Here is a 23,099-nt window from a genome sequence, read left to right on the forward strand (position 1 = left end):
CAGATAAAAGAGGTCACATGAGTCTGTGGAGATGAGCAAAATTAAAATGCTATTTTTGAAGGAGTGTGCACTTGGGTTGACAGTTTGAAGTTGAAGCCTTTCAGTTAAACCTTTATTAAAGCAAGTTTATTCTGCAGTGTGTACACAAAATACTGTAGAAAATTAAACTGATTAAAATCTTGGTTCATGTCTTAATGGCATTTAAGAATCTGAGAGATGATGAGGGTGAGGCAGTTTGCAGTGCCAAGGTACACTATCTACAGGAATCTATCAGGGACCCTGATTTCAATAAAGAGTTAAATTAAAATTCAGTCTATTCTTTTTGACAAGCATCTATTTGGTAAATTATCATGTGCCAGTTTTAGTTCTATGGTCCTTATTGATTTAGTTCTAATACAGTTTCTTTCAGTATTATCATATCTTTATTAAGGGCTGGATAAGTTCTTAGGTTTTTGGGGTTTTTTCCTGTTAATTCTTCTTACACTTGATCCTTTATCAAGCTGGACAGGTGGTGAGTTGACCTGATGCTCTTCATTCTCCTTCTGTGCTGTGCATAAAATGGTTATCTTGCTTCACACCAAGTAAAGGTAATTGGTAAACTGGTATTTGTAATTTGAAGGCTTCGCCCTGTTGATGGTGTCCCCTGATGTATGTTTACTCCTCTGCCAGCTCCATTAGCCCAGCACAGCAGTCACAATATCAAGGACATCTTATTGGTGAATACCACAGATAATACTCTGTTATTCAGACTGGGATTTCATGAGGCATTTAAGGGAACTGATTATTTGCTTTCCGATGAAGTTCCAGGTAAAGTTGGAATTTTTTGATACCTTTCGAGCATACTGCATGAAAAGATAACAGAATCAGTTGCTGATATGTTCCTGGGTTTCAGTCTTTGAACCTTAATACAAGAATATCACTTGAAAAGTTTAAAGATGTATAGAGAATCATGAACATACACTGACAGGACATTGGGGCATACTTAATACAGAAAGATTCAGGACCTCTAGCAGGTAGGCAGCTGTATTTCAAAGGTAGACCACAGAGTTTGGGGTTTTTAAAACAGTTTCTGTCAGTCCCTATGGAGATTGGGATCCCAAATCCAAGGTAAAAGTACATTCTTCTGTATCTCCACTACACACAAGCAGCAAAATAGTATCTCTGGGCTGTCACTCCCCTCCAAGGTTATTCAGGGCTGTTCTGTCAATCCTTCTTTCACAATTCATATTAGGACAGTTCTCCCCTTGTTATTCAAGCCTCTCTGTGTGTAGCTCTTACCTTTTAAGCTTTTTCTTCAGCAATAGGGGCTGTCACAGAAGGTGAATTTGACCCCGTGCTCTTTGTGAGAATGAAGTCTGGATGGCATCAACTTTGTCTTTGTTTTCCTGTGTTCTGGTGAAGGAAATATGGGCATATGGACCTGAGGAGAGCAACAGCAAATTCCAGCTCCAGATGGTCACAGGATGGAGGACTGTGGTTGTAGTTTGTTCCTGCTGTGCAGTCAGACGTAGATGTGGCAGCCTATGCACCATGACAGAAAACAGGTGGGGCGTGGGGGGATATTCCTTGAAGTTGCATTGCTTGGCTTGGCACGTCTGCCTGTAAGGCCATGTTCCACCCCAGTGAGAGCTGACAGAATTGAAGCTCTATTAGGCCCTGGCCAGCACTGTAACCCTTCCCCATGTGGGACTTTCTCAGGTTTTGTGCAGGTGCAAATACCATCAACATCACTTGCAGCGTAAGATTTGGAGAGCTGGGCTGTCCTCACACTGCCCAGTTTGTAGCATTTGATGTTCTCACAACTGTACCTGTATTTTCTTAATTGTGAGTGACAACAGACACATTTGTGTGCTGTATTCACAGACACAATTAAAGGAAGCAAAAGCACATGGTAGGCAGCAGTTTGAAAACCATGTCAGTCTCAGTTTCAAAAACAACTGCACGGTATTGTCTCACTGTCAGCGTGAAATGTAATCCATATTTTTAAGCTGCCTTTGACAATGAAACTTAGGCCCATCTTTTGAAGAAAAATTAGAGTTATTTCAGCAGAACTCGGGCTCTGTCTAGGGGGATTGGGGCTTTTGAAAATCTGGCTTCTTGATGCCCTAAGTCTGTTAGGCATGAGATACCCACCATCATGTTTCCCACTAGAAAAATGAATCAAAATCCATGTCTGATTTCTGCAGCCTTAGGTCTGAAAATTTTCAGTAAGAGCTCACAGTTGTAATTGGGAAATGGCAATCACCATAAAGTTTAAATAGATTTTTTTTCTGTTTCAGAGTTTAGAGCAAGATATTTCAGAGGAGAGGAAGGGAAGACTCTCTGTCTAATTCTGAGGTTATTTAATACCCAAGAGGAAGGAAGTTTTCAGTATGCTGTACTTCTTGCATATGCTACCTTGTTTGATTTGAGCTACTGCCAGATGCTGTTTTTAGTCTCCACTCAGTCCTTCTGTCAGACTTTTCACACTCCTCCTCCTCCTCCTGTGGGCCTCTCTTCTATGGCCTTGTATTTATTTTTCTTCTTTCCTCTTTTATCGGATATTCTCCTTTCCATTATTCCCAAACATACACCTTCTTTTGTCGTCTGTATTTTATCTACTCCATTCTCCGCTTGTTACTGTTAGTCCCTTGTCTAGCTTAAATGATGAGTGGTTTTGTAGGACCCAGTTTAATGCCACAGAACACACATTATATAAGTCAAAAATACTGAAGAGCCTGTTTCAGGGATGTGAGATCCAAAACAGTGCAGTATTTTGAACTGGACATGTTGTTACATAATGAATTATATGCACAGCTCGTGGTCACTGTTTGTTTTGGTGGACTAACTGATTAATTAGTAGACAAACTAATATCATAGCTGAAATTAGCTGAAAATCAGCCAGGTGAGACAACTAGTCATTTTTGAGAGCAGAACCTTGCTGATGTGTTATGTGGTCTGTCTGCAACAGTTTTATAAACTTCTTTCAGCTGAAGCAAACCACCCTTTGGAAGTCTGATGTTGTCACTGTATCTCAAACCTCTACTGTCTCTGGAAATCATGGTTTCTTGACCTCTGCCTACTACTAGTTTGCTGATTGAGGTTTCATGCTTTCCTTGTGCCTGCTAGTGACATCACCATGGGGATGATGCCTTTTCCTGGTCTTAAAATCAAGAATTAAACACGGTTAGAAGGAAAAAAGGGGTTTTACCTCTGTATTTATTTTCATGATCCTTAGGTGCACACGTCCAGGTGGAATGCACCCCAGTGCACACCGCAATGCACCCCCCAATAGATCTGGTATAACATTATAGGTCTTACTAATTAGCATATCTATCAAAGATTCCCCAGGGAGAGGCTCGAGTGAGCCCCACTCCCTAAGGAACCTTCCCCTGGATGGTTTTATCTTAGTTTACAAAATGTGTTCTGGAGAAGACCTTGGGGTCTGGGGCTTTCTGATCCCTAACTACGAGGCTTCTAAGATGTTTAGTCTCCTAGCTTGACAAAATGCATGTAAGAATATAGGGTAAAAAACACTAAGAATACAGAAGTTATAAAAAGATATAAAAGGGGTATAAAAGAAAACGCAAAAAATGATCATGGCATCAGGGAAATGCAAGAAACCTCAACAAAGAAAATATTTCAGTAAGGATAGCATTAAGGGGTGAGTAGTTGCGGAATACCAATCTCAAGAATTGGAGGTTTTAATGGTGGAAGGTTTTCTTCATTGTATCACTGTTCTCTCTTGGGAAAGAAGTCTTGGGAACCTAAGACTTGCTTTGTTTGTGAATCTTCTTATCTCTTTCCGCCTACACATGGTGTCTGATCTTTGTTAAGATCTGGGCCTGCTCTGCATCTTCACAAGAAAAACTCTAAAAGGAGAGAGGAGGGACTGCAAGGATTGAGAATTTTAAAAAACTGATGGAGAGCAGGCATTGGCTTGTGCTTGGCTGGAGGGGTGTCCCCACCCTGCTACCTGAGAGGAGTTGTCAAAGAAGAGGTGATCGTGGTATGGTGTCACCCATTAGATTTGTTAGATTTCCAGCTGCAGTGTGTTGCACCGGGAGATTTGATTGAATGTAACTTGGGAGTTCCCCATGGCTCTTTCCCCACAAAATGAGCCTTCCAACTGAGATCTGGCTGGGTTGTCAAAAGAGAGTCATAGTCAAGCATGTTATTAAAAAAATAATGGGAAGGGGAATCTGCCTCTGTGAACCTTCCTCTGGAGCGTTCAGAGTGGAACTGAGGAGCTTAAACTCTCAGTTTAAGTGGAGAAAGGAGAGATTTGGGCACTCCATGAGAGGAACGTGGAGTTCTTCAACAGAAGAGTTGAGTAAATACTGACAGGTTTGACTCTTTTGCAGTACATTTTCACAACATCTGTCAAGCTTCCTTTAAAAATACCCAGACAGCTCTGGCTTGACTGTGGATATTTTTCACGCTTCCCAGTGTATGGAATTGGCATTTTAATTTCACAAACAAATCTTCCAGCTTATTAGATTTATCCACCTGCTCATGCAAATGGCAATGCAGTAGGTTCAGTTTGTTCTCATGTGTTTTTCATCACAGGTTTCTGGTTGTCATCTAAGCTTTGCAGAGTCTATTCTGCTCAGTTCCTGTGTTTTGCTGTATCCTATATAATTTCATCCTTGGGATCGCGCCCACCACTGCAATATGTGGTAGCACAGGGTTGTTAGGCTGTTCTCCCCCTGGGATCTGAATTCCTCTTCCCTGTAGGCTGTTGGCTTTCTGTGTGCTGCACCCCATGATGTGGCAGTAAGCTGCCTGGATATTACTGTGTTATGGCTCTTTGCACCTCCCAAAGAGCTTATCAGGTGTCCTTAATGACATGGATCTGCTATTGCTTTATTTTCAACTCAACTGCTTAGCTAAAAGAATGTGTTATTTAAAAGAAAAGCGCTATTTCACCTGAAATTAAATGGCCAAATGAAATTTTTTTTAGTCCCAACAATAGATGCCATTTGCTGTTGATGATTGTCATCATGGCACGCTTTAAGTGAGAACAAACATACTACCCCCCTCCAATACACACAAGGGTTTTTTCCTAACAGATTTATTCATTAAGCATATGTTCAAAGACTACAGCTATTGCCACTTTTAAATAGAACCATTTTTTCATTGCTTTTCATAGAAAAAAATGCTACAGTGTTGTGAAAAACCTATTAATGTTCCAGATTCAATTAACTAACATATTCTGTTAAAAGTCCCTTCTACTCAGGTTGTTTGACAATAGGAAAATAAATACTGTGTGTTGGAGACTGACCTTCAAATGACAGTCCAAAGCAGCTGCTTTGCAGAGTCTTTCACAGTTTGAATGCCTTTACCTTCCCTCTGAGTATGTCAAAGAGATGTCTTACAGAAACCGAAGGGAAGCTGGTTAGACTGTAAGTCTTGGCCCCAACTTCCTTGCACAGGCAACATTCCTGCTGAAACAGGTAAAAGTTTCATCTGACCAATTTTGCAGCCTTTTGATAAGAGGGATGGCACTCCTGAAAGACACTAAATGCCTTCCATTTTGAATGCCTTCTGTGGGAGACAAAGATAAATACAGATCTATTTTTCAGAATAGGTCATTTTTCTTTCTGTCAGGTTTGTGCAGGCGTTCTCAAAATGGCCCCATTTAGCATCCTGTGTGCTCACTGGTACTGATAGGTTCTGAATGTCCTTTGCCAGCACAGTGAAGAGCATGTGTTATTTTTCTGTACGGAAGAACGCTTTTGCAACAGCTCTAAGGTGAAGCTTCCTTTGTTCTTTAGGGGTTTTTTTACATGCTACTAAAGTGCTACTCGTATTGGATGCACATATGGATTTGGGGATGGTATTGTCTGTTCAGCTGATAAGGTCATTTCAAGATCTGCAGAGATGAAAGGATGAACTATGATGTTTTGAGTTACCCCTCAAAAATAGGACTTGATACTGCCCTGTTTCCTCTTTTGTCTTTTTGTGTCTCTGCTCAGCATATCGGAAGTAGATCACAGGGCTTCTACCTGGGCCATGAGTAAAATGTAGCTCTTGTCCATTCTTTTTATGATCTTCCCAGTATAATTAATGCTACTGTGGTGGTTTGACCTTTGCTGGAGGCCGGGCACCCACCAAAGCCGCTCTGTCACCCCCCTCTGAACTGGGTAAGGGAGAGAAAATACAACAAACGCCTCATGAGTTAAGGACCAGGACAGATCACTCACCAGTTACTGTCACATGCAAAACTCAGGGAAATTAGTTGAATTTATTGCCAATCAAAATCAGAGCAGGATAATGATAAGTAAAACAAATCTTAAAAACACCTTCCTCCTACCCTTCCTTCCTTGGTCTTAACTTCATTCCTTATTCTCTACCTCTTCTCTCTCAGTGATTCAGGGAGATGGAGAATGGGGATTATGGTCAGTTCATCACATGGTTTTTCTGCCACTGCTTCCTCCTTAGGAAAAAGAGCTCTTCCGCTTCTCCATCATGGGTTCCCTCCCATGGGAGGCAGTCCTCCGTTAACTTCTCCAACATGAGTCCTTTGCACGGGCTGTAGTCCTTCACAAACTGCTCCAGTGTGGGTTCTTTCCAGCGGATGTGTTTCCTCAGGAACAGGGTGCTCCAGCACGGGCTCCTCTCTTCCCAAGTCTGCAGGTCCCCCTGCCAGGAACCTGCTCCACCATGGGCTTACCACAGAGTCACAACCTTCTTTTGGGCATCTACCTGCTCTGGCATGGGGTCCTCCAGAGGCTGCAGGTAGATCTTTGCTCCTCCATGGGCTGCAGGGGAGTCCCAGCTCTGGTGCCTGAAGCACCTACTGCCCCTCCTGCACTTATCCGGGTGTCTGCAGGGCTGTTTCTTTCACATATTCTCACTCCTTTCTTCTCTGGCCACATTTACTTCTGTGCCACAACTTTATTCTCCTTCTTAAACAGATTATCCCAGTGGCATTCCTACCATCTGATGTGCTTGGCCTTGGCCAGCTGGCTGGCATTAGAACTGTCAGTCGTGGGGAAGCTTCTCAAAGAAGCCATCCTCATAGCCCCCCACACCCTGCTACCAAAGCCTTGCCACACAAACCCTTCAGGAAAGTACCAAGCAGGTTTGTTGTACATAATTGGCATTGGGAGATGAGGGGTGCAAGCAAAAAAAATTCTTTTAGTAGAATCTTGAAGTAATGTGGAGGAAGACAGAGGTGGGATGGTTTGAAAGTGCCACACTGGTCTTTAGAAGCTAAGAATGAGATTTACAAGATTACTCAGTACTTTATTCTTCATATTGAAGTCAAGTGTGGGAGGAGACTTGATCTGAGGCATTTGGCATCTCCTGTTAAGGCAGATGAAGTGTTCTGGATAGCATAGCAGAAATACAGCTCTGTGGATGAAGTCTTGCTTCCCATTGACACATACTGTCACCCACACCTCATAAAGAGCATCCTAAGGGAAGCAATTGACTACTCATATTCCAAAATATGTTATGTACACAGCATGTTTCAACATGGATACAAAACTGTGGGGCAGCTAGGAGTCCATAAGAATATGTTTGGTGCCTTTGTGGTGACCCGAATTATAAATGTTATGAAATCAGGAGCTTCTGAAAAGAAAGAAATGCTTCAATCAAGACCTGATGAGACAATGTTTTTGAATAGTCCCAATTCGTGTTGCATAGTTGAGGAGGTAAATCACTGTCTTTTCATCCTCAGAATAGGACATACTATGAGACCTTTTATACCTGAAGCAATGGGAGGTTTTAAGGTGTGCCTCCCACAGATGCAAGTGCACCGCTGCCTGCTTCCATGCCACCCCAGATCATCATCATTTCTGCAGCATTATCTGGAGTACACAATGAAAATCTATCTGTGACCCCATTCTGGAGCTAGAAGTAGAAATTCTCTGCTTATGCAGGATCCAAAATGGTGTTTGCTTACCACTGTGGGGACCTGTTGATTAATGTCAGCTCCTGCCACGGTAACTCAGCCTGAGGCTGTGTGGTGTGAGGTGGAGTGGAGCCTTGGGATACATGTGAGCATGAGAGGTTTGTTTCTTCAGGTTGTTTTGTAGAGTGAGGCTCATGGCTGCAGACAAGTGATGCAAAATCCTCCCGGAATAATTGCAAAGCTCATCACCAGTGTGTGCTTTTTTTGTGTCACCTTCTCCAACAGAGAGCCGTAACAACTTGTGCATGTCTGCTTATCTGTCTAGACAAAACATTGCTCAGTGCATGTTCCCTCCCTGGGAAGAGGATGAGAAGGCAAGCTGTTGCATCTTTTTTAGTTTACTATTTAAGGCTGTGTATCCATGTTGATGAGCACAGTATAGGAACCCAGACAGACTAAAAAGCAGGACTGTTACCACTTTTTACTTGCATTGTTCACTTTTTATGCACCTGTGTGGATAGCTAGGGAGAAGGATAGCTTGAAACTCTTATACTTGTGACATTTCAGTAATCTAAGCATGCCTCTAACATGAAGGGACTGCAGTTGGAGAGGTAGCAGAGCACTGAACTGGAAACAATGATATTTAATTGTTCAGGGTTTCCATTAGGGCCCATAATGGTGTAGCCCTGGATGGAAATAGGGCTCTAAGACAGAGATAAAATTGATCCTGTCTATGGATGTCCACACCCTTATCTCTACAAGTGTTTATTTCAAAGCCTAAATTAGAGGGTCTGAGGGATACTGTTGCTTTCTGAGGAAGCCGAGCAGTGCAAGCATAGCCTTTTTAAATGCATGAAAGAAAGCAAAATGCTTATACTTGGCATAATACCCTTGGGGCATGTATCAGGTTTGTGGCTGAAGATGATTGTTGAGACTGGTCTTGATATAATTTACTGTCTTTGAAATGAATGTGACAGTGGCTTTCCTAAATGTTTTTTTGTGAAGGCTCCAGGGCATAAGATTTGAGTCACTTAGTAAAGCAGGCTGTCCCCAAATGAATGACATCAAAATGTTCCCATTTGAACCTGGCAGGAAGCCAACAAATCACCCCTCTGCTTCAAGGTGCAAACCCATTCATTCATGAGAGCAGATCTAATACCTACAGAATGCCAGGCCAGTCACTGGGGAGACATTAGAAACACACAGTAGTATTAGCATTATGACTGTAGAAGTTATTAATTTAACAAAAGAAATATGCCTTTTGTTTTTTTTCCAACAATAGCAGTGTGACAACACCAATTCAGATTATAGTGGTATGAATAGTAAACACTTCCAAAAGTGTGTGATACCAGAATGTGTTTGTTTCTTTTAATTGTCAGAGTCACTCTTTTATTGAAGAGGCTGTTTGTCTGGTTGTAAATTATTGCCATTTTTTGATTATGCACTCAGGGACATTTAAGTATATCCTATAGCTAAAGTGTAAAGGCACAAAAATTATTATTAAGGTTTGGGAGCGGAGAGTTGGTTATCCTGTTTCAGAGAGTTCAAACCTGTACAGTTCGATCTGCATCACTGTGCTGCTGACAGTTCTCCCTGCCTGTGTGGCCTGTGCATGGGCAGTCTAGGCCTTTATCTCTTGAACTGTGGAATTACAGAGCTGCTTTGTGGATTTCCATTTTCAGTGCTAAAGGGAATTTGCAGCCTGGGATTAATTTGGGACAACCAACTCCACTGGAAGTGAAATTGTAGTCTGTTTATAAAAGCTCAAGGCAGCTCCCGAATTATCACCAGGCACTTGAAAATGTTCAGTGAAGAAAACAGCATAACAAAGAAATCTATTCTTTAATGAAAAGAAAAATTTAAATTGTATCTAATATTCAGTGGTAATCGGATGGACCTTCTGTAAGAGGGTTAAGAGGAAAGGAGAAAAGACAAAATCAAACCAAAGCAGCTTTGAATTGAGCCCTGATTGAAAGAGTGCAATTGCTAATTATGTGTGGGTGTGATAGAAGTTAATATTCAGTGTCTCTGCCCTCTGAGGGTCTGCATTCGCTTAAGAGCTGTAATTTGACACCATATTTAATATTTTATTTTGAAGCAAACTCTCCTCAAGGGGCCCTAGCTGCCCTGAGAAATGGCATTTCATTTAACTTGATGTTTCACAGGAGAAAAAGGAAAAATGACACTGCCCAACAACACATCTTGTGTTTAAGACCTGTAAGCATTAGGAGAGCCATTAAGAATAAACCATTTGTGCGTTTGATTTAGTAGTGGGAGTATGATTTAGATGTGGACAAGGGCATAACTAGTCTTGTATTGGGAATTAAGAGCAACTTCCCCATTGTTAGTAGAGACATAGCAGTTTATATTGAGTGTAGGACCCTGGCAGTCAGACCCTGCCAGACCCTGCAGATGGTACAGTAGCTCCCATATGGTTGCTTTATCTGACAGTCCCTTACTGCTTCTCGTGGCTCCTAGCAGTTCCTCTTTGCTGTCTTTCCAGAGCAGAGGGCCCGAGGATTTTTTTCTTCTTGCTCCCATCTGAGTGAGGCTCACACCTAATTCAGAGTGGTGTCAACTGAGGTATCCTGAGCTGCTTTTCCCTTGCAGGTCTGTTTCATATGAGCTGTTGTGGATTAGAGATTTGGTGTGAGGATCAGGTAAATTACCTTCTCCTACTAGGTGGGTTAGGTATATTGTAAAGCAGCCAATACCAGTGTGTAGGAACCTAGTATGAGAGGAATGCTGTCTGGAACATTTGGTTCCTTCCAGAAAGGAAGGGGTTGGTGACAGATCAAATGAAGTCCCCCAGACCCACCCTTCAGTAAAACAAAATCTCTGGTGTCAGGCTGCATCCTGACATCCAGGGGATGACTTTGTAGGCCAGCATCCTGTCTTTTAAAATTGTGTTTTGCAAATCTTTTGATTATTTGGAACAAAAAAGACTCTATGGAGGCAGGGGAATTTGAGAAGATTGTGAGTTTTGCTTTTTTCTTTCCCATGTTTCTTTTCCTCTGCAGTTATCATTTTTTTCCTGAACTACTTCTTGAACAACACCACAGTGAGCTACTCTGTGGGGTGGGGAGTGGAATTTGATATAGAAAGGCATTTTAATGCTGTATCACTTCACCCTCTGAGACTGGATTTTGTCTTTGCATTTCAGATCTGTAGAGTGCAAGCACATTTGCAGAGATTTGTACTAGAGTCACTAAAAAGTAAGACTGAACATTAACTAAGAACAGATTCCTTCTCACAGGGAAAAACAGGCTTCTTTTTTGAATCATTAATTTGGTTTAATAAAACAAAATCCTTATTTAGCTCATAACAAGCCCTCAGTTTTTCTGCTAACAGTAGCTGTGGGTTAAACATTAGTCTGAAAATTAATCACAGTTGTCCTCATATAGTCTGAAAGTTAGTTTCAAAAGCAGTTTTTCAGAAATTGATTTAATAAATTAGGAAACTTCTGGGCATTTTCTTTTTTCATGACTTATAAAATGTACTGTCCCAGAATTCTAATCACAGAAAAAATACTACTGTGGTAATTTAATTAAATGTTTATTTCCATGTGTACAGCCCATCCTAAGGGTAATCTGGACCCTCTGTAACCATGATAAACATGTTTCCCACTGTTGATAATAGAGTCCCTTTTCTGTACAAGAATTTAACAGGTAGTAGGAGATGGCTCCTGTTAGGCTTGAGCATTATGGAACCTGCAATAAAATGGCTAGGATTTCCTCTTCATCTTCTTTAATGATGAAAGTTGGAGCTGGTAGACATTTCCACTGCAGCAACTCAGCTGAAGATGCCCTTAGGAACTGGAATCTATCCAGATGATATTTTCACTTATCATTGTGGCACTTCCCTGTGGCAGCCAGACAATTACAACACAGTAGCTGTTGGACTGTTGAAAAAATCACAGCAACTTGAAGGCTCTTCTAAATCACAGCAACGAGCCTTGTCCGTAGCCTGAGATTCACAGAACTTATCAGCAAGCGCTTAACATCATTGACCGATTGGGAATCAGATGAGGTTTGCAACTTGTGTGATGGCCAGTCTCCTCCTGTTGAAGAAGAGGGGGAGGCAGCTTGTCTTGCAGTCTGATATTTCTCTTCTCCATCCCTCTCTAGCAGCTTGCAGGCTTGCTTTTATATGTCACCCCGTGGTATCATAATAGTGGTCCTGGGTGAACACGAACATTTTTTCTGCCTTCACCTCTCTTTCTCTCCTCCCACCCATCCCAGATGAAGTGGCAGGTGGACTGAGTGGGAGCAGTGTGAAATGAATGCAGAGAAAACATGTGACTCAGCAGTTCAGCAGGGAGCTGCTGAGTGGAAAGGCAACTATTCTCCTTGCGCACTCTGGCATCAGGTTGCTGTTCCCTCAGAGATGAGAAGAGGCCCTTTACGGATGGAGCTGTGCAGCCCCCCAGCATGGCAAAGACACTGCGTATTATTTTCAGCAGAACTTATTTCAAGTAAAGAGGAAAGTTTCTTCTTCAAGTTTGTTAGAAATATTGCCAGTGAAAGGGGCGAAGCATCAGCTAGAAATACGTAGACCTCAGTTCTCTGCATGCCTCGCTCACAGATATTCTTCATGACTTTACCCTTTCCTTTCTTTCTCTCTTGATGCGTCTGTCCCTTTTGGTAATTGGAGTTTGGCATAAGTGGCAGCCAGACTCTACAGCTGAGCTTGGGAAGTGCAAGTCTACAGTACTTTTCCTGGTGAGTAGGTGACACCCCTTTTCCTCTCTGCACCATCAGAACTCCACAGAGAATGCTTGCCTTCCCCAGAAGGAGGTTGCTGGCTTTCCCCATGCTACATGCCACTCATGCACAAGTAAGTGCAAAGGAAAGTTGGTATTTGTGGGTTATCTTCTGTCACACAAGGATAAATTAACTTTCTTGTTCAGGATTAGGGAGGGACCATTGCAGAGCCTTCGTAAGGAGTTTTGTAGTGATGCAAAAAGTTGTGGTATTTTATTACCAATTCTGTTTGTCTTTGAGAATGGAGGACCGAAGTAGATTTTTCTCTATAGACTAATCAAGAGAATGGTAGACATTTTAAATCAGTGGCTGTACTTACTAAAATCTCGATTTTAAAGCTATAGTGTGCATCATTGTCACTGAATTTCCCCAACACGCACACACAAAAAAAACAAGCATGAGGTGGTGTTCTCTTGAATCTCAGAGAGCCTGAAACAATGTCTCTGGAGAGCTGTGAGCAGCTGAATTGATGGGCATATCAACCCATGAATCAGAGTGAGTGAAACACAGGTATTTCCAGTGTGATCTTTCTAGCAAAAATATTCAGCTTTCCCAAATAGAATCCTTGAATGTTAGAAATTTCAGTTGTTCCCCACACAGCCTCTTGCCTGGCTCAGCTTGTTCTTACAGACTGGGGTAAATAAACTTAGTGCAAACTAAGAGCATTAGAAGTTGTAAGCTGAAATTCATCTCAGATTAAGTAACATAGGAGACTGACACCCGCGTTGCTGGTGTGTAGGCCAAGTCTTGGTGAAGAATCTTCCATTCCTCCCTAATGTGTCAGAGAGGGTAGTTCCAGTTTCTTGGACCTCTTACTTAGATTGGTGGTATGTCAGGCTTATTTCTTTAAATTCTGTTACAGAGAGGAGTCTGATGTCTACAGTTGCAGTCTGCAGTCCTACTGAGGACCACAGGATGGATCTAACTGGCTTCCAGTTAGATACCAAAGTGATTTTAGGGTTGCTTTGGTGCCTTGCAGTGTTTAGTGGTAAATGTAGTGGGACCCATGAATCTGCCTGGCTTGTTGCTAGTGTTTGAATTAAGCTGTCTGATACTTTCTGAAGTAGCTCTCGATGTGGTTTTGCATTACAAATGTAAGATCTACCAACCACAAGCTCTTGGCACCTAGAACTTGGACTTTATCCAGAGTGGAATTGAAAGTACTGAGGCAATTACATAGTTGTAAATCCCCTCCATCTCCAGTCAGTCAGTAGTAGGTAGTTCTGGGGTGCATCTGGGGATGTTTTAATTTGCAACTTTTAATCTGGATACTTTTGAGGCCTAGATGCTCTCCTCCTGAGCAGCGTTTTACTCAGCCATTTGGAAAACATGAATTCATTGAATTCTTGTAAACCGAGCGGGTCAGGGATCAAGCAAAGTAGCAGTTGTCATGATCAGAAAGGTCAAAAAAATTAATAATGGAGGAGCTAGAGAGAGAGAGAGATGCATTCTTAGGGTAACAGCAAATAGCATCCCCAGTTTTCTACACAGATCATTATATCTTTAGTGTAAATTTTCAACATAACTTATCAGATGAGTCAGGAGTGCAGACAAAATCAAGAAGAAACAGACTTTCCTTGGTGGTGAATTTTATCTGTCTGTAAACAGTAATGATGCAGCTCCTGTCATGTTTAGTACTTAATAAATTAGGTTGCTGTTCATGAAGAAGTTTGGTAGAAGTTTCAGAGTCTGCAGAGTGAAGAACCTAAGTACACAAGTTATGCTTGTCATGCAAGTATGAGAGGTCCCCTTCCTCTTACCCCCTTCTTTCCATACCACTGCAGGGCAAAAGAAAGCTAAATATTCAGTTTCCATCCTTGTCATGCTGCAGTGGCAACCAAAAAAGAGAATGTTTTCTTAGCCAATACCTTTCTCCTAAAGCCCCATTCTTTGGATAGACAGGCTTTTTACCCTCTAGCACAAGCTGCCTCTTGTTCATGTGCACTCTGAGGCAGCTCATTCAGCTTTGATGTGTCTTTCCAACACCTGGACTTGCCTGCGATCAGGATGTCTTATGATGTGTGTATTTAACAAGGTCTTGACCAGATCTGTGAACTACGTTGCCAAGGGCTGTGTCCTGCATGTACAGTTGAGGTGCACGTCAAAAGAAGCAGTGTACTTGAGACCTATCACAGTAGTGTGCTTTCATCTACTGCTCTTTCATCAGTAGCAGTTCTCCCTAGCAGTTAGATGGAAATTAGAGGCTGAGATTTCAGTAGGCAGTTGCATTTGGACATCTGAAGATGCAGAAGCCATAAATGGACTTAAGACTCTGGTCTGAAATGCTGATAATCTTGATGGATGTGAGGTATTGCTGGCACGTTCATACTTTGTGATGCTTCCACACTGTGGTCCATTCCTATAAATTCTCACCACATACGACCATCATGAAGATGTGGACAGGTTCAGAGGGCAATGTACCTCAATACACCTAAAACAATTAGGGGCAATGCAGCCGAGCTGCTGTGGTGTGTTGGCTGCTGCAGCTTGAGACTTGGCAGAACAGGTGAGGCCCCTTTTGCTCTCCTGTTTTGTGTGTCTGGAAGGTAGAATCCACCATTAATAAAATCTGTATTTCCCAGTGAAGAGGCAGCACCGTCCAACTCAGAAGCATAATTCCCACAAGGACAGTAAGATGGATGTGCATAAATGTCTAATAACTGTATGAGCACTGTCTTTTCACTGCTGGGGTACATTTTCTTTCTGTTATAGAAACAATTTTGTTGAGGAATAAGTCTTTCTCTCAAAAATACATTGTTAAATTAAGTCTGCCAATGGAGCTGTGCCAATTCCTTGAGCATTAGCACCCATGCACAAGAGAGGACACAAGTTCCTTCTAAAATGTTAACTTCATTAGGAAATATAGCCAGGATGTGAGGTTCTAAGAGGTTGTTTTTTGTTTTTCTCTGAAGGCTTTAAGTATGAATCAGTTGAGTTACAGAGCTGCTAATGCCTCACCCACAGCAGGATTTGATGGGATCGTGGCATGTTTGTTACTGTAAGGCTTTGTTGACTCGCTTATTATTGCTACAGTGCCTTTTAGTGTTTCAGCTAAGACTAGTACTCTAAGCACTTGTTTTTCTGAGAGTTATATAGGTGTTTTTTCTTTCTTGTGCCTGTTATGTACCCGCACATGAAGTCAGAAAAAAAAAGATATGGAGATGCAGGAAATTTAAAATGGGCATTGCCAGTTAAGAAGCCAGCTTTTACCTTCTGAGTGAAGAAAGATGTTTCCCTATATATATTATTCCATAATATAATAATATGCAGTGCTGTGCTGTGTATTTTTGGCAGCTTGTTTTGGTGGCACTGCTTAAGGAAAGAATACAGGATGAATGGATCCCTGGCATGATCCAGAAAGTGCTTCTCCCTGAACAGCAAGGATGAGGTTAACTTTATGGCACTGTTTTGAAATTTCAACTTGCTTTCACAAGCCATATGACTGCTACAGATGTCAGAGACCTTTTAATTCTTCTGCCAAAGGATTTTTTTTCCTAGCAAGTGTAGTCTTGTTCCAAAGCAGAAGTACTCATGGAACTTGAATCCCCATCTCCATGATGCAGGAAATAAGGAGGCTATCACATGGTTGCTACATTTCACTGTCAGTCAAATCACTAGCAGAGGAGAGGCTAAATTCACTCCTGGATGCAGCTCTCTCAGGACCTTCACATTCACCTTGACACGAGAAAGCTTCACTGATGTCTCACTCATTACCTCATCTGCAACTGAAAGAATCCTGGGCCCATTAGGGCAAACAATACAGGAATATGGGATTGCAGGATGATGTGTGAGTGCTAATTGAAGTGTTGTGTAAAGCTGGCATAGTTAAACCAATACAGAAGCCTAGGTGGGCATCATTATGTTTGTTAGAATCTAATCTTTTGGCATCTGTAGGAGAAAAGTTTGAGTGGATTTTGGTTAATACTAGACCTTCTCTTTGTATATCCAAGACATGTATCTGTTCACTTTTATGTGTGGATTCAGCCAGTTCCCCATTATTTTAGTTCTTGCACCTTTTGCCTTCTGTTGTGTTAGGGAAAATAACTCTTGATAACAGTGTCAATTCAGCAGAGCTGGGATCCTGGGCTCCTATGTCCACAGACCAGGTCTCTCTCTACCTTATGCAGTGAAAATAATTGAAAGTAGGAGTGGTCTATTGTCCTTCATATAGGGCAGTTGTAAGGAGGAGAATATGACCCCTACAATTGTACGGGTGTTATTAGACAACGCTGGAATTCCAGGAATTGGACTTCTGGGCTGTGGAGAGGCACAGATCCCCATGGTTACAGACACAGGGCAGTGCCCTAACTTTGACATCTTTTTTCCAGAAGATGTAGTTAAGTGGCCTTCGCATCGTTGTATTATAGTCAGGGGTTTGTTTCCAACCAGAAATGACCTTGTAAAATCTCAGGCTGTTACAAGTACAAAACAAAGAAATGCTGTTTACCTGCTACATAAGGCATACATTACCTGGTCAGTTAAAAAAAATCTGAAATATGAAAAATTATGACTTATAAAAACCAGTTGAAAGCTGAGCATGAAATCTGCATTCCTTGGCTCCTTGCATTTCTTGGTCTGGTTGTCTTCCCAGTGTTGCTTTAGTTTTTCACTGTGTATATTTTATCTTGAGCTTTGGGGAGGAGTATGCAAGACAGGAAATCATCAGAACTTGGAAAAACAGTAAATATGGTCATTAATCATTCTTAGGGACACAGGTACATTATTTAATGCAGATAAAGGAAAAGAAGAACTTAAACTATGTTTAGTGAAAATGGAAGGTTAGAGACTTCAGGAGCAAACAATAATGAACTCTAAGAAAGTAGATATTTTTGAAGCTTTAGATCTCAGCCACAGGTACATGTCTCTCTGCAAGGATGACAAAAATAGTTTCTGACACGAAGATTCTGTCCCTGCTAAATTTCAAATTCCTGTTCCAAAACACAGAACATAAACATCCCACAAAAATAGCAGGAAAAAATTGGCAATCATTAACAAGTGTTTTCCTCTCAATTTTTGTTCAAATCTAGTGAGACATGAAGCAGTTTAAAAGCTTGAAAATTTTCAGCATTAAGGACTGAGAGGTAGACTTCCCATGATCTCTTGAGCTATATTCCAGAAACTTCCTGCTTTTCTTGGAAAAGTGCTGTTTTCAAGTGGTTGTGTTCTAGCATTTGAAAAACAGCATTAAAAGATGAATTCTTACTATGGCCAGACCCTCAGCTGATACACAGATATATTTCATTTGCCTAATTAGAGCTCTGGCTAGTTAATGGGTGCTTATCTGACTTAGAGTTACTATTGTGAGATATGTAGAGAAATGTTTGTTGAGAGGAACGTTTTATAGAAACCTTTCCTCAACAAACCATGGAAGGACCAATGATGTGGCCTTTCCCTGGGACACAAGAGGCTGGTTTAGGCTTAAGGCTACAGTGTTGTACACAGGGCAGCCTTGGGGCATTCCTCATGTACAAAGATGTTAAGTCAGTAGTACTTACACCCAGTGAGTCTGATCTTCCACTCCTTTTCTCTTGTAAATGAATTTATATCTACACAGACTCTATTCAAAACACTGTTTCTGAGGGACTAGCCACACCAGTGGTTATTTCCACTGAACAGAACAGCATTGCAACATTATTAAATAGCTCTTGAGGATGAATTCATCCAAGAAGTAGGTTATTGGAATAAAGTCTATTTTATTAGTGCCTTAGGACACTCAGCTAAAACCCAGAGCCCCTGAGCACTATTCAGACACATAACATGAAACAGTCTCTACCTCAGAAATTTATAATCGAACTAGACAAAGCAGACAAATAAAAGAAATAGAAAAATTGAGACGGGAAGGGGCAAAATGGGTTCTTTGCCATCATGTAGCTGGGAAGTGTGTAGCTAGGCAATAGCACAGGTAGCTTCTTTTAAAAAGTAAAAATGAAAAAGTGCAGCAATGTAAATGAGAATTTGTTAACAACAAAGCCCAGAATCGGCACCTCCGGAAAGAAAGGGAAAATAATTTATCCGCCCACACTCACTTTTTTCTGACGAAGGCAGGTGAATAAAGCTGCACTAATAGAGTGTGACGCTCACAATCCTGAGCTGCGCTTGCTGAGGCGGAACTGAGAGGTAACCATCGTCTCCAGGAAAACAATAGCCCTGCGGCCCCCGCGGTGCCTGCGGGGTCACATCCCATTCATCCCCGGCACATGTCGTTTTCACGTGAAGGTTGTTCCCGTCCAGCTGTTATGGAGTCAGTGGATGAAGCTGAAGGACAGCAAGGAGAGCTGAACAGGAAGGAGCAGTCCCTGAAAGCCTCCCAGAAAACGGCAGTGCTCGGTTGGCCTCCCCGGTGGAATGGATTAATACCTGGAGACAGCATGTATCTGTTTGTCCTCTCACAGATACTGGTAAGGCAGCTTGCCATAGCTTTGGGATGCTGGGACCCTTCTTTTAGGCTGCACTGGCTTGGGAGGTTTCCTCCTTATTCACTCTAGATGTAGCAGTGGGCATAGGTGCAGTCCTCATTTCTGCAGCCACCTCTCACGGCTTTGCCTTGAGAGCAGCCCCTGCCTTTTGATGTCCCAGACTCCCATCCCATTTCCTGCCTCTCTGCAAATGCCTCCTTTGCTGAATGACCGATATCCCACCAAATCCATTTTCTGTGGCTGATGTGTATGGGGGTAAAGACCCATGTTGTTAACAAATGGAGCAGGAGGTGTATCCTTTAAAGCTGTGGTGCGCCCTTCACAGTTGGGGATGAGGTTATACCTCTCTGTGAGCGTGTTAAGTATAAAATCATTGCTCTTGTGGTTTATGCTAACTGTGGCGTGTGCAGCACCCTTAAGTGGTTCAAATGAAAAGTTTCCATGTGTGTATGTTGTGTGTGTATTTATAGTGATGCCTATGTGAAACATGGCTATTTGTGAGAGCTTTGAGAGAGGCCTTAAGAGTTTTTAATAACATCCTAAATCCATGCAATTACTAGTTTGGATCTAAAAGTAATAATCCTGAAAGTTCAGTAGTCAGAGGAACATGTTGCTCTTTCAGTGTTGCTCAACTTGCTGTTTCTGGGCAGCCCTTTTGCTAGTGAGGGTAGGAGGGAGCCTGTGTAACTTGGTGATGCACATCTAGTTAATAGTGGCTGAGCTTGGAGCCTTCAGTCTTTTTATTCCTGTCAAGCTACAGCCTAGAAAATACCTGACTTCTTAAAGCAAAAGCGATAATCAACATGAAATCAGCGCTAACTAAATTAGTTAATTATGCAGTCTTGAAATGAAAATGAATGTGTGTATAATGAGAGATGCTAATTACGTCTTTTCTGATTGATTGCACAGCTTCTCTGCATGATGCTGTGGTACAGCACTTACGGGGCCATCCCAGCAGCTCAGAATGCCTTCGACCTGCTCTCTTACTTGCTTACCCCATTTAAACAGGTTTTTTCAGATCAAGGGGAGGTAAGTCCCTGTGCTGCTCTCTGGTTATATAGCTGATGTCAGTAGCCTTCGGTGGCACTTCTAATGTCTCTTCTGATTAAAAGTATAGTATGCATTTATTTCATGCATTAGAGTGACTTTTGCACTGTGGGTATGTCCTGAAATGGTAGAGGAGTGTTCTGAAAATAGATGAATATTTTATCTTTGAGATATTGGGCTAAATTTTTGGCTATGATGTTAGGTCAGCACAGCAGATTTTTCATTATGTGCAAATTATTGAAAATGAAACAAAGTAATAAGAAGTTGTCTCATTAAGGTTTAGCCCACAGTAAGGGGAGAGCTGGAACTTCATTTCTTATGATGAATAGAAGCTTAAATTCTGGAAGAACAGATCAACCCACATAAAAGGTGCTAATCATACCATAGTCTCAAAAATCTGTTTTTGTTGAGTGTTTAGAACATATCTGTGTGCAGTAAATGTATTTCAAGTGTACTAGGTGCACACATTCAGTTATATTTACAGAGCTACCCCAGTAAAATTGCTTAGCTTCTCACCATGACATGATGACATGTATACCAGAATGATTCATCTGATAAATTACTGGTAATTATACCCAGTGCAGATTTTTCTAGTGTGGACAGAACCTTAATTAAGTGGTGAACAGCTACTTTCAAAAATCAGATTAAATATATTTGCTATCAGGATGCTTAGATCCATTGTACATAATCTTTGAGGCAGAGGCTTTGCAGTGCTAATAGAAAATCTGTTTCAGTGCCTCTTGTGATTGAAGTACAGTGGAGACTGTTTTCTCATATCAGTGTTTATGAGCTGCATGTCACCTGCTCTTTTGGGGTTTCTTGAAAGAAGCACTTTTTCTTTGCCCTTTTGCAGTTGGCTTTATTATGCACAGAGCTCTTCAAAGACTATTGCCTGTGTCTTATTTGCAGTGGCTCAATCATTAACAAATTGTTGTTCCTTACAGAAAACCACTGATTTGTATAATTTTGACTTACAATAATTGTCCTTCACAGAGGAAACTGTTTCCTAGAATGCACCACAAGAACACCCCAAGTATGACTCTGTGCAGATGTTCATGCATATGTTTGAGGACTGTTCATTATAGCACTATTTATTGTGCAAATTTACACTTGAAAACAGTATAGGCAAATAAATCTTCTGATGTTAAAATAAGCAAATGGAAGCTCTTAACTCCAAATTTCTCATTAGCTGTACTAGCAGGAGAAAAGCAGAGTAAAATTCCTTGCTCACTGAAGCCCATTAGAATTGAATTTTGTACCTACTACTGAGAACAGGCTGAGCTATAAGACATCAGAATTAATTCCACTGCCAGTGGTGTGAATTAACCTGATGGTGTTTCACTGAATGCATAGAAAACACAGAAAACTCCTCTGTGGCTGGATTCTATTTAAAGATCCCCAAACCCAGGAACAGTACTAAATTTTGTTTAAAGCCCTTTGCCACTGTATAAAATCACGCTGACTGTAGCAATGAAGCATTGATCCGGTCTGCAAAATTGAATTGTGGATTCAGATCTCAGCTTTGGCAAAGCGTGAGGGTAGGAAGCAGAATTCCTGTTTGCCTTAGCAGTGAAATCTGGGATTTGGAGCTTCTGAGATGCTGGGGCTTAGAGGTGGTTTCACTTTCAGTCTTCTCCAAAGCCTGGCTTTTTTTTTTGTGGTGATGGCAGCTTTTCCACAGGTGAGTATGATATCAGTAAATCTTCATGGGACATAATGCACACTTTGCCAAGAACATGCATGCAGACACTGTACTGTGCCCCTAAATGAATCATTGTCCATTCTGCTGTCTCACAGAGCCTGACTACAGTTGGGAGTGTTGTGGTATCATACATCCTGCTGTCTTTGGCTTCTCTAGGACTGCTATTTGTAGGATCTCTGGTAAGTTGTTATACAGCACAAACTATGTTCATGCCCTTTTTCAGTGAGTTTTTAGAAGATGTCTAATTCATCCAAAGTTGTTGGTGTTATGCCTAAGTTGATTGTAAAGCACTGTTTTTGGAGCTGTTTCTATATAATTATCTCCTTGCTTTATGTGGAGGAATCAACCTTACTCAATTTCTTGATGAATTTGGGATTGCACTGATGGTTTTTATTCTTTCCATCCACAGATGGGCAGACTGTTTGCTCTGAAGTAGGAGGGATGTGGTCCATTAACAGGACCATCATCCATTGATGTCAGTGGCAGAAGGAGCTGTTCCAGAGTGCCAGTGTACTTCTGAATGTGAAGTCCTGTTAGATGTAGGCCAAGGCCCCAGCTGCAGAGCAAGCTTAAGTGGCATGACTACAATTAATCTAGTTAGCTGTCAGCTGTTGGGGAGCAGCAGTGTATTGTGTTTCTCCATTGGTTGTGTAACTGGCACAAAGTTGTGTGGTAGATGGGAGAGCTATGGAGAATTCTTTCTTGTCAGGGAGCTCTAATTGGATGTGGCTTTTCAAACCCCTCTATGCTGTTCCCTTAGAGTGGGAATGCAGCTACTGAACATGCAGGCAGAGCATCACCTCCTGTCCTTACAGAGGTGCACCCCAGGTAGCTCAGGAAGTTGGAGTTGTGCTACACACATGCTGTTTGAGTGATGCAAAGTATAATGAAGTACATCCTAGAATCATGGGACAGTAGGTGGGAAGAGATTGCTAATGGAACATCCTGCTTGGAGCAGCAGGGCTGTTGCCAACACTCAGTATGGTCAGCCATGAATTTTTCCATACAGGTTTTTAAAACCTTCAGGAATGGAGATGTATAATCTCTGTGTGTGCCTGTGCCACAGCTGCATGGCACTTTTGGGAAATAGTCTTTTCCAAGTGTCTTCTCCAAATTTCACAAACATAAATGTCCGAGTTGAATTTCTGCAGGCTCTTGTGGCCATTGTCCCTTGTGGTGTCGGCTGCATCCCTGGAGCTGCCCTTGCAGTAGTTGCAGGCCACCGTTAGATCACTCCAGCTTCCTCTTTGACAGGTTGAACAAGCCCAGTTCCCTCTACCTTTTTCCACCCCTGACCTCCTTTGCAACCCTCTACTGGGACCACTTCAGTT

General features: G+C 41.7%; 1 protein-coding gene across 6 annotated transcripts in view; it reads left to right on the forward strand.

The window, feature by feature from the left end:
• PTPN5 (protein tyrosine phosphatase non-receptor type 5) overlaps window positions 1-23,099 on the forward strand; it is a 78,248-nt gene that overhangs the window by 25,557 nt on the left and 29,592 nt on the right. For 5 of the 6 annotated variants that reach the window (XM_039552987.1, XM_039552988.1, XM_039552986.1 and 2 more), the window contains exons 3-5: window positions 18,820-19,001; window positions 19,929-20,048; window positions 21,864-21,947. In XM_039552987.1, coding sequence (XP_039408921.1) covers window positions 18,820-19,001; window positions 19,929-20,048; window positions 21,864-21,947 — 386 coding nt within the window. The remainder of the gene's footprint in view (window positions 1-18,819; window positions 19,002-19,928; window positions 20,049-21,863; window positions 21,948-23,099) is intronic. The other variant, XM_039552989.1, reaches the window with a different exon arrangement.

This window comes from Corvus cornix, chromosome 5 (genome assembly GCF_000738735.6).
Source record: "Corvus cornix cornix isolate S_Up_H32 chromosome 5, ASM73873v5, whole genome shotgun sequence".
NCBI classification, from domain to species: Eukaryota; Metazoa; Chordata; class Aves; order Passeriformes; family Corvidae; genus Corvus; species Corvus cornix.